Source organism: Neopelma chrysocephalum, unplaced genomic scaffold (assembly GCF_003984885.1).
Source record: "Neopelma chrysocephalum unplaced genomic scaffold, ASM398488v2 Primary Assembly neopelma1_132, whole genome shotgun sequence".
Lineage (NCBI taxonomy): Eukaryota > Metazoa > Chordata > Aves > Passeriformes > Pipridae > Neopelma > Neopelma chrysocephalum.
Genome location: NW_020897794.1, coordinates 89,122 through 101,367, shown reverse-complemented (window position 1 = coordinate 101,367; position 12,246 = coordinate 89,122). Strand labels below are relative to the sequence as shown.

At 48.9% G+C, this 12,246-nt stretch overlaps 1 protein-coding gene across 1 annotated transcript in view; it reads left to right on the top strand.

Annotated features, from left to right (window-relative positions):
• TBX4 (T-box 4) overlaps positions 1-12,246 on the top strand; it is a 32,931-nt gene that overhangs the window by 4,525 nt on the left and 16,160 nt on the right. Inside the window, exons 2-3 of the mRNA XM_027698778.1 lie at positions 185-343; positions 1,190-1,284. Coding sequence (XP_027554579.1) covers positions 185-343; positions 1,190-1,284 — 254 coding nt within the window. The remainder of the gene's footprint in view (positions 1-184; positions 344-1,189; positions 1,285-12,246) is intronic.

Genomic DNA, 12,246 nt, shown 5'->3' with positions numbered 1-12,246 from the left:
CCGGGCACAGCGGCTTCCCCCTGGGCCGGGGGTGCCACGTCCCAGTGTCGGGCAGTGCCACCGCAGCCCCGAGGAAGGACCGCGGGCCGAGAGGGCCAGACCTCGCAGGTGTCTGGGCGGGGGACAGGGGCTGGACGTGGCCCCCGGTGCCGCGAGCTAACGGTGCCCTTCTCTCTCCCCCAAGGAAATGCTCCAGGAGAAAAGCCTGTCTGAAACCGAGGAAGGGTTTCCAACAGCCCCCGCGCCCGGCCATGCGGACTCCTCCGCCGGCTCCCCCGTCCTCGGCGTAGCCGGGGGGAGCACCTCGCCGCTCAGCAGCCCGCAGCTCCCCGACCCCGAGCAGGTACGCACCGTCCTGCCCGGCCCGTCGGCTGTGCCCCTCACCCTCGCCGCCAGCCTGGCCGGAGCCCGGCCTGCCACCGCGCATCTCCCTCGGCGACGACACGGGGAGGGATTGCGAGGAAAGCGCATTTTTCTTCACTTTTTCTTTACTTTTAATTTTTTTTCCCCCCTATTACTTTATATTTTCCTCGTCCAAAGCAGGCCACCCCATGCCCGCAGGTCTGGAAGGGCAAGTCCGAGAGCCGCGGCCGTCGGGGCCCACCGGGTGGAGGAGCCGCCGCCGCTCCTCCCGAACAGGATCCGGCCCGTCGGGGGGATTCTTTCGGGTTTTTTTCCATCCCTAAACCCTCTCGGCGCGGTGCAGCTTCTCTGCCTTCGCCCCCTCCGCGATGTCCCTGCATCCCGCGGACAGGAACGTGCCCCTGCACAAAGCGCGGCCCTGGGCGCTGATCCGTTGTCCCGCGAGTGTCCCCGCTCCTGGCCCCCTTTTTTGGGAGCCTTAGGGCGAGTTTGCCCCAATGGGGCATGGAAATTCCTAGGGAAAAAAAAAAAAAAAAGATAAAAGAGAGACAAAAAATTCCGTTTGGCCGCAGTGTCCCGCCTGGATGTGAAACTCTGCAATTAAACCGGCCTCAGTTTGTTTCTCTTATTTTTGGCAAAGGGCAGAAGAATTTTTGGGACTCCATCCTCCTCCCGCACAGGCTGGTGGCTTCACCCTGAGCCTCGGCTGCAGCGCGGCACTGGGTGTGCAGTCCCCATCCCTGGCCCTTCCACGGCCCTTCCCAGCCCTTCTCCCAGGTTTTCTCCGTCGTTTCTCGCTGTTCTCATTGTCTTTATTTTTTTACAGACAATAGAAAATATCAAAGTCTATCTCCATGAGAAGGAGCTATGGAAGAAATTTCATGAAGCTGGCACCGAAATGATCATAACCAAAGCAGGCAGGTTAGTGAAAATTCCCTGTGATCATGTATTGCTTCTGATCCCTATGAAATATCCCTGTGTGCTGAGACTGGGTTTTGTAGAGCTGCTGCAATGAGGGGAATTTTAAAAATTCATTATTTTGATTGCAGATTTCAGCAAGATCATTTTTTTTTTCAGTGTAAACTGTGCATGTGTTTGAGTGTGGCAAATGGGACTGGTGGATACAAGAAAAGAGTTGTGGAGTCATTTGGCATATTTAGTCCCGATTTCTCTTTGGTCATTTTAAATTTTTTAATTATTTGTAATCAGGATATTAGCACGATTGTGGATTTATTTTTTTTGTTATTATTAGTAGTATTTCTTTTTTTCCCCCCACAAACCAAACCTTTTCTGTGCCGTGCACCAAGACTTCTGCTGGGATACTTTGCTCCAAAAATTTTAGCAATGCGAAGGCTTAGGCTGTTCTTTCAACCACAAAACTGAAAGAGAAACTGGTACCACTTTCAGGTTAAAAAAAAAAAATTCTGTCTTCCCATGGAAACAAACTATAATTTTTACCAAATCAGAGCCCCCTCAGTGTGCACACCCAGGCCCGGGAGGGAGCTGAGAGTCTCACAGAGGCTTCACTTCCCCAGAGAACCCACCCCTGCATCTGCTCAGGGTCCTGTCCCACCCGAGCTGCTCCGGTGGGAGGTGGCAGAATTAAAGTCGGTAAATTAAAGCGTGAGAATTAAACCTCAGACCTTCACCATCCTGGGAGCCAGACGTTTCCCCAAGAAAATAATCCAGGTCCCGCTGTGGGCACCGAAGTATTTGCCCTTGGCTTCTGCGGGAGCGGGCTCGCGTCGCTGCTGCCGGGAAAGGAACATTTAGGTGTTAAAACGTCGTTCTGACACATTTTAGCTGTGTGCTTGTGCCGTGCCCTGCGATCGCGGGTTTTATGCCGTGTTAGGGAGATGTGCAGCTGGGCACCCAAATAGTGCGAGGAGAGCAGAGGGAAGAAAATCCCACAGATAATATCTCTGCAGGTTTTATTCCTCTGTGGTCCCCGATCCTTCGTGCAGGGGGCTGGTGGAGTGTGTGTGTGTGTATCTTTTCTGCCCTGTTTGCTGCTCGCACTGCGAGACCCAGAACCCAACCCGCAGTTTTAGATTTTTGGGATCGATAAGCGCTTTCCTTCTCCCTTCCTTCATCCCGGCAGCGCTGCTCTGTGCAGCAGCTGGTCAGTGCAGGGAAGTTTTATTTTAATAAGCAAGATATTCCCATTAGTCCCCCTGGAGAGGGGGTGTATGTCCCGGGAATCTTCAATTTATTTGCTAGTTGGCTGTTTATGAAGTGATCGTGCAGGTAACTCTATCCTTATCACCCTATATTTTGGTGCATAAAATCTTAGGGCTTGTTCTGTAGCGTCTGCTGATGGGAAGAGCCGGATCCATTTGGATAGGTCTGCTCCCTAAGTCAGCTAAGACGAGGGGATCAAGACCTCAAATATTTCCCCCTTAATTTATAGTATCTGAGTGTGTCTGTGCGGGACGTGTAATACCTTTACCAAATTCTGGACCCTAAGCATCCCAAACGTGTGTGTTATCTCTCTCTGAGTCTTAACGTGGATTGTTTAAGCAGCTCCATATGTATAGGGCTCAGTCCCACATTCCTCGTCCTAGCAGTGCACACGTATTCACCTTTCGTGAGGATGGGATGGGGGGTAGACCCAAAACTTTGGGTTTTTTAAGTTATCCGAGCCAAATTCTCCACGTGTGAAAATCAGCGCAGCGCCATCGAGCTAACAGAATTTTTATTTTTTTTTAATATAAATAGTTTTTAAAAAAAAAAAAAAAACAAAAACAAAAAACAAACCAAAAGCAATGAAAGAAGTGGCTGAAATGCTGATGAATAAGACGAAACAAAAGAACGGCTTCGTTTCTTTTCTTTGGGTTCAGCTGCGAATGGTGGCAAAACACAGAGCAGTTGTTTTTATCGGGGGTTTTTAGCAGGTTTTTAGCAGCGAGGCACAGGCTGCCCAGCCCACGCAGCGGTGCCAGGACCCGGCCCTGTCCCACCCGGCCCCGGGCTGGGCTTTCCAGCAAAAATACACGAAATAATTAGCACGAGGACGGCCGAAAAATCGAACAACGTAAATCCCGTGGTGGCTCGAGTCTCTCGGTTCGTAGCGGTGCCAGGCTGGCCACGCGTGTCCGTGCTGAGGGCAGGGCATGAAAATTGTTACTTCATGCAGATTTTATTTCACCCGAGCTATTTAAATAGAGAGTCGCAATAATAAACCTCCTCCTGACCCAATTAAAAAAACGATGGTTAGTGGAGATTTGTGTGCACTTGCATGTACCGTTGAGGGGGGGTGGAAAGAGGTAAAGCGGCTAATTGCAGGCACTAATTAGGACTCTAATCCCCCTCCCAGCAGGCACAGAGATGCCCCTGAATGCCGTTAGTTGAAATCACTTAAATGTCGGTCTGTCTGACCTCAAGGGGCACAAACGAAAAGAAATGGAAGCCTGATTTTTTTAAATTTCAAACAACAACAACAAAAAAAAGAGTGACTTTAATGACAAGTTCACTCAATGGAGAGGAAATGTACAGCTCAGCGGAAGCGTTAATTCCATGGCAATGGTGTAAAATAGCTTTTTTGTATAAACAAGGCAAATATTGATAACTTAGTGGGGGGGGAGGGGAGTCATTTGTTTCATTCTTTGTAGAGCTCCACAGAACGAGCCAACTATAAATTATCGAGAATTTAGGGCTGAGAATTACTTTGGGGGATTATTACTCCCTCTTAGGACTGATCTGTAAGAGATATTAGGAGAGCACAGCAAGCTCAGCATTGAAATAGAAATCATGTTGTTGCCAAGAAAGTTGATTTATAAAGTGGAAACATCTTTAAAATGCACTCGCTATCTTTTTAATGTCCGACCGCTTCGTTGTGGGAGGGGAAAAAAAAGAGATTATTTTATATTAAAAGGCTCATCAAGAGATAAAAAGCCTGTGTTAGCAAAGTTCCCTGAACTCTGCAGGAAAGCGCTCGGGTCCCTCGGAGCGCCCGTGGCAGCGCCCGCGGGCTGGGACCGGCTCCATCACTCAGAGCCTTCCTCTCCTCCCTCCTCTTTGAGGTTTGCTCTAATTGCGGATTTCTCCTCCAGAGGATTGTCTGTTGATGGTTTTAAAAGGCTGGATATATGTGGTGCGGAGATCGTCCCGTCCCCGGCGCCGCCTGGAGCGGTGGGGACACACGGGGGAGACAAGCAGGGGGACACGCGTGGCTCCTTCAGGCGCTGCCCTTCGCCAGGGACGCTTGGCAGGGCAGGTTTTGGGGGAGGCAGCGCGGTTACAGATCAAACCCTATTTTTCGGGGGGCCGAGAGTCCCCCACGCCCCTTCGAGCAGCCCCTCTCCGCGCAGCCCCGGCGGGACGGCCGCTCCCGCTCCATTATCCCGGTTCCCATCCCTGCTCCCAGCGCGGCTGGGTCGCTTTCCAAAGACGGGAACGAGCCCAGCACCCAATTCGAGCTGGGCGTACCTGTTTTGTAAATAACTGTTCATGCACCTTCCCGTGTATGTATGTATGTGCATATATATATATATGTATGTATGTGCATATATATATATGTATGTATGTGCATATATATATATATAAACAAAAAACCCCCAAACCAACTAACCAACCAACCAAAAATTCCCCCCCCCCAAAAAAAACAAACAAAAAAACCCCCAAATGTTCCCTAAAACCACCACAAAAATTTGCCAGTGGATGAGGTCCTGTTAAATCAAATTAATCAAATCGATCTAGAGAGTAGCAAAGGGGACAGGGTTTCTCGGAGGATGGAGGTGCAGAGCACACACCTTTCCTGCAGGATTTTAGGAATTCCTCAGTGATGAAGTTGTGCAAGGGGTGGGTAAAGCAGAAAGCAAATGAGGGACTTAATTATAAATCTTGTTTTCTGATTTCGTCTTCTCCCTTTTATGTGCTGTTATTTAACTGAGCAATTGTAATTTTTTTCATAGCTCGTGGCAAACTCTGCTTTGTTTCATCTTTCTTTGTGAAGTCTCATCTTCCAGACTTTATTTCTGCTGGAAGTTAATCTTTGCTCACACGGTCTTCCTGGCTCAGGGTTTCTTCTTTCTGCTAGATTACTTATTTAGCTGTTCCCTGTTTTTTTCCATGGTGCCAGTCTTTGCAGCATTGCAATTTCTATCCAGGCGTTGTCAAGGACAAACAATTTGATAAAATTTATGGTTACTCAGTAAAAAATGCCAGTTCACAGGATGTCTGGTCACATTTTTGAGAACAGTTACTGAAGAGAAAATAATGTGTAATTCCCCCTTGGTAGCAGAACCATCCCTGAGATGAAACAGGAGGCTCAAGATACTGAATTTGAGTTTTGGCTGGAGTGCAGGATGTGCACAGGTACAAAGACAGCTCCAGTCTCTATGGTAGCAGGTTTTAAGAAGCATATGCAGGAAAATACTGCACAGGAAAAAAATAGGATGAATAAAGCAGCTTGCATGTGTGGAAAAGACTCAAACCCCCTTTAGATGTTCAAGTTTCATTTTAAAAGTGGCTTATTTCAGTTTAAAAAAAGATCTGTTCCTAATCAACTTTACTAAACCAAAATAAAACTAGTTTTTAGGACATCAGGGTCTGAAGAAGTATAAATGCTTTGGCTAAGCTGGTGCAGCTTTTCCTGTGTGAATAATCCTTTAAATTTTCCATGGCTCTGTAGGGCATATGGATGCCCAGTTCTCATTACAATTAGAGGGAAATATTTGTCCAGAATCTTTTGAGGCAGTTACAAGAATTCCTGCTGAAGGTTTTTGATCCGAGAGCAAACCTTAATATCCGAGATCAGCGATGGAATGTGAGCCGTCAATTTACAACGTAGAAATAAAATAGATATCTGAGGAATGTTTGATCGGCTTGCTCCTAAATTTGGGGTCCTGGAATTACCCTGGTTGGGCAAACTCCTGCTTTAAGAGAAAGAGCAGGAGCAAACCCCAGTGGGTCTTGGCTGTGCTGCTGAAGTTGTCGACAGCTTTGGCAGGGGAGGCAGAGCCTGTGCACAGAGTAGGGCAGGGATGGGAGCTCAGTTTCTAACACACTTCTCTCTTCAAACAGCAATCCCGGCTTTTAGTCTGTTAAAGACACGGGATGTTCACCGTTAAGGGTGTTCCTGAAGTTTTCCCTGCTTGTCCTTAGGCTGGAGCAGCAGCTCCAGGGGCAGGGGAGGGTTTGGTCAAGCCCAAACCAGCTGGAGAAGGGCCTGACCATGGCTGGGGCTCTGCCTCTGGATCAGAGGGGCTGTGGATCATCTCCTTCTCTGCACTGATGGCACCAAGGCTGCCCCATGGAGCCCACCCTGCAGGAGGGGCTGGGCTGGTGAGGGAGCAAACCTGCCCTGAAATGCTGTCCTTGGCCATGCACAGGTTCTCTCTGAGGTTCCTTTGTGCCTCTTCCATCCTTGGGCCCTTTGGGACCTTCTCTGCTCAGCTTCAGCTGCAGCAAAGCAAAAGCACTGGAGGAACACCCCGTGGCCAGGAGCCTGCCCGTGTTCTAAGTCACCACGGGGCAAAGAGAGGAAATGTTTCTAGACCATGAAAGCAGCCATCCAGCTAACCAGGGTCTCAAGTATGTGAGAAACAATGTTTTATTTAAAAATTAGCTGTGCTAGCCAGAAGAAAAAAAAATACAGCCCCACTATTCCAAAATATAAAAATCCCTTAACTGTCTGACCTTCTCATCACTAGGTCATGGTCCTGCCACCAGATAAATCTCTCCTATCTGCCCATAGACTGAGAGTTCAATGTTGCTTGTGTTAGTGACAGTGAATTTGGGGCTGAAAAATGAACTACTGATGAGAACTCCTGTTGAACCTGTATTGTTTGTTATTCTGAGGCAAGGATCTGGCATGGGCTAATCCAGCACTTCAAAGTTAACTGCTCTTACTTTGTATACAGAGTGTCATAACGGAGTGGCGTGGGTGATAAGAGAAATAAGGGACTGAGGGTTAGGATACACTGGGAAAATGGGACCCTGTTGAAAAACTCTTTGATCTCCCTAAAGTATTTTCTGAAAGCAAGAATCTATCAAAAAGGAAATGCCATTTAAAAAGGCTAAAAGAAACAGCTGACATCCCCAAATTTGTTTTAATCTGCCCCGGAGAATATTATTTTTAAAGATGCGTTAAGTCGGTGGGAGAAATACTTGTCAAAAGAAGGGAAATTAGGAAAGGAACTGAAGAAAGGTCATCGGAATGGAGACATGGTTCTTGAAGCCTCTGAACACTGTTCCTTTCCCTCCTAACAATGAAGATGAGGAGAAGCATCCTCGAGCAGCCACGGCCAGTTCTCAAGAAGAATTTGGGGCCACACTGGTCGTTATCAGGGATCACTGTCTGCCTTGGTGCTTTGAAGCCATCCCTGGGACACCTCAGTGTGCCCAGCAGGTTCTGAGGAGGGCTTGTTAGCCAAGATGTTGAGTGATCCGTGGTTTTTCTGATCCTTTCACAACCTGATGTGCCACAGGCATTACCTTTCCAGACAACACCATTCGGGACCTTCTGGGAATTCAGTTGTTGCTTTACTTGACTTCCCCGAAAGCAGGGATTGTAAAATCACTGGCTGTCCTTGGAAATCTTTTGTCTTACTGCCTTTAAGAATAGAATTTCAGCTGCTGAGCTGCTGGAGGGCCGGGGGGTGTTTTTACCTCCCTGGAAAGGACAGAAGGAAGCGCTCAAGGATATCTGGAGCACCATCCACCCCTCAGGGACACGCCGTGAACTCCAGTCTGCACATTCCCAGGGGCTTCAGGGAGCACCCACAGCCTTGGGTGAGGACATGGCTCGGGTTGCTCCATCAGGACCAAGGTGTCTTGTTTCCATGCAGTTTCCTCCATGGAAACACCAGTTGAATTCCCCAAGTGTTCCCTGCTTCCCATGTGCTGGTCAGAGCCATCCCTTCCCAGCTGATGCATCAGCAGGGACATCAGGAATGATGTTGGCATCTCAGTGAAGAGGGTCAGGTTAAATCCTTGTGAGCAGGAGGGCTGTGAGGGCTTTGCATGATTCAGTGTCCCTGGCACACACAGGTCCCCCTGTGCAGCGTGGTATGTGCTCAGACAAGTGTTTTGAGCTCTTTGATCAGCTCTGATGCTCTTGGCTTTTTTGGCTTGCAGCCCCCTGCCCCAAAAATGATTTTACTGGACCTGGGAGCCTTGCTCCCATTTCTCCAGGACTGACCAGACCTGCTCATATGGGGATTAAAACACGAGTGAGATGCCCACAAAGTGGCCAAGCCTGGAGAGTCTGAAAGGCTGGGAACTGCTGCCCCAAAGGAAAGCAAAGCTTTCCCCTTATCGCTCACTTCCAAATCCAACCAACCAATTACACATCAATTAAACTTTGTTTGAACATAATAGAAGCTTTGGCTCCGTGTCAGCAACTGCTCCACGGTTAAGGGGATTGGATAGTAATAGTATAAATAAATAAACAAGAGATGCTTATTCTAACAGTTCATTTTAAAACAATTTGTGAATATCATGTAGAGATAAAATGTGCCTAGCATAAACTTAGCTAAGCAGTGACTGCTTCATTATCAGAACAAATAATTCACTGGCACATCATCTTTGAAGCTTGGGAGGGCTGTGGAATTGTGCTGCTTGTTTATTTTCCTGGCTTTTACTGTTTTTGCTACATTTCATCTGCAGGGCAGGGTTTAGCTGGGGCTGTTGCAGTGTGGTGCCAAGCTCTGGTGATGTCTGCTCTGCCCTCCCCAGGGCATCACCCTGTGTCTGGGTGCCAGGCTGTGGTGTTCTAATACCATCCAGAATGTCCTACTCACACAGGAGGCACTGTAGCCTTTCCCCCGCGATCATTATCTTTGAGGGCAGTTTTCTCTTGTGAACGTAAAAACTGATTTAAGGTTTCCTCTGTGCAGGGCAGTGAGAGCTGCTGCCACCACACAGCAGGGAGTGGGGCAAAAATGTGCCTGTCAGAGCCACTAAACCCAGCAGGGAGCTCTGAGGGGTGCACAAGACCATCAGGATGGGGCTGAGGGGCCTGGATGGTCCCTTCTGCTCTGGCTTGAGCTGGAGGGAGGGAGAAGTTGGTTTGAATGTGCTCAAAGTTGGAGTCCTACTCACGTGGTGTTTTGCAGAAGAGGCTGTCGGGGCTGGTGCTTGTTCTGTGTCCCCTGTGCATCGCTGGCTCTCACCTGGGTGCTCCAAGGGCTCGTGGCTGGTCCCTGGGTGGGCAGGGGAGCTGTGGGACTGGTGGCAGCTCTGTGGCTCCCACTCCCCGAGTGGCCCCACTGGTTGCCCTGTCCTGCTGAGGTGTGCTGGTGTGTTAGACACACACCTGGTGGGGCAGACACACCCCTGTTATGGCTTTGAAAAAAAAATCAGGCATGAATTGGAAGAAATTTGTCCAGTGCTGGCCTTCCCCACTCCAGAGATTGGGCTGTTGTTTGCATGTTCAGGGCATTTGCTGCAGCCCCTGGGGCACCGTGTCTGAGCAGGCTTTGGGTCTGAACCAAAGATGGTGAGGCCAGGAACTGCTGCTCTTAACCTCCTGATTTCTGGTGGCTCAGACTTCACCTGACTGTCCTTCACTATCCTGTGCTGCACATTCCCAGCACTGAATCCCGCTGAGCTGCCCAGGCAGGGCTGCAGCCACCCTCGGGGCAGGAGGTGTCCCTGAGGACCAGATGCCACCTGCTCAGACGTGCTCCCCGTGAAGCCCCAAATGCCCAGTCTTTGTCCCCAATTTCTGCCCAGCACAACAAAGCTCTGACACGGTTTGGAGCCGTGCATGGCAGCGGGAAGGCAGGCGGGTAAAATATATGGACCTGCCCGGCTCTTGCCTCAGACCTCCCACCAAAGCCAGCCTGAGCCTTCCCAGAGCTTGGCAAAGACGTTGGCAGGTTTTATTGCAGCGCTGGGCGATCCCTGTGCCGCTGCTGCTCCCCGGGCAATGGGCGATGAAGCAACCTATTGTCCGGGGGCCGCCGGGGCAGAGCATCCTCCGCGGAGCCGCCCACCCGCCCCCGGCCCCGCCCGCACGGAGCTGCCAGAGGGAGCTCAGCCCGTGCTCCTGAGCCGCTCCCGAGCGCAGGGCCCGTGGCTCTGAGTAGCTCCATTGACCTGTAGTAAATTTGGGGGAAGCAAGGCAGCTTTTTGGCCCCCTCCCAGGGAGCTGTGTGGAGCCACTGTAGGCACGGCCTCGCTCCCGGGCAGGGCTGGTGCCTCCGCCGTGGTTTTCTGCTCCCTTCTCTCGAACAGAACATTTCAAAATATCATTCCATGATATTAGGTGCTCGCTCTCTTGCTTTTTTTTTTTTTAATTCAATCTCTGTGACTGCATTTTCTTGGCCCCAGTTCCCAGGTTTGCCGTGGCCTTCCCACCAGGAACGCACAGCCCATGTTTGTGTCGTATTGCAAAGCCATATTTACTGAACGAGCCTCTGCCAAGGGGTTGAGAAATATGTTTTCATTAAGAAAATTAAACTGACAAGTCCCTGGACAGCACATTAGTCGCATATTTTTTCTTTAAGGCCAAAATGCAGCAGCTAATAATAATGATGAAATGTCCATGCACAGCCAAATTACTAAAATCTACCCTGTGTTTTCCTGGAAAAGAATGCGGAGAGTTGGCAAACTTGGTTGGAGCTGGGTCTGTGGAAGGCAGAGTACAATGCTACCACTGCGAGATAGAGAGTGGTTTGCAAGTTAAGCAACACCTTCAATCAGATGTGAGTCCCCATTTGTTATCCTTAAAGAATTTCAGCTGTATATATTATAGTAGTACTTTGGCTCTTTGTATTTATTTTAGAGGGCTATACTAAAGAACATTATAAACTCAGGCATGTCCATGCTATATGAACTCCATATGCTGAAGCTTAATTTTAAATGCCATTAAAAAAGCACTTAACATTTACAATATATCAGTTCGGCTACTTTAGCAGCTTGGATGTTCTACAGTAAACGAAATGATTGAGGAAAAAAGAAATTCAGAAGCTAAATGTTATAAAAATCCCCGATGCTGGACATTCGCCTGGTACAATGAACTGTCAAACTGTGTCCATCTCGTTTCTGGTTTTTAATGAATTTCTCCTTTTTTTTTTTTCTTGTTTTCTGTTTCATTTTTAAATACCATTTTAAAGCCTAATTTAAAAAAAAAAAAAAAGAAAAAAATCTTGGCTTTCAGATCGAATTCCTTATACAATTTTTTTTCAATGTGTGAATTGGGCTGTGTATTCACAAATTGAAATGTCCTACTGTATTTACCCAGGTGCTCACCTGTAGGAGGACAAGGTTAAGAGGAGTGCGGAGTTTATGAATGAAAATCAAAGAGGGACATTGGTAAACCACCCCTTTTTAGTCCCGGCTAATTACATGGTAAACATCTGGAATTTATGCAGGGTGGTTAAAAGAGTCGATTGAAACGGTTTTGAACAGGGCCCATTTTGTTGCCTCCTCCCAAAAGCAGTGACAAAATGGTGCTGCAGCCCCGGCCCAGCTCGGCTGGGGAGGGGGCAACACGCAGGAAAAGGAGGGATAAAGGCAGGGACAAAGTGGCCTCGATGTCTGACAGACAAACGGCATCAGGATTTGGGCCCTTCCTGATTTGTGTCATTAGAATGACTCCGGGATGTGGCAATTCCCGGCCTCCATCCCCTGGTGCCGGCAGGAAGGAGAACTTTCTGTCCTGGCTGGTGGCTGCAAGGCTGTGGTGAGCCAGCTTGCCCTACTGACTTGGGTGTTTTTACTGGATGAGGAGGAGGTTGGGAAGATGGAGCCAAGGAAATATAGTAACCCTGAGGATGTCAAGTGCCTAATCCTGCAAATCCTGGCTGATGATGTGTTCTCGAGGGACTGGGAAGCCCATGGCAGTGCCAGGACCCATTAGGGCCATCTCCTTTGGATCGCAACACCGGACGGCGATGGAATGTACTTGTTCCATGGCTTTATTAGAAACCTTGA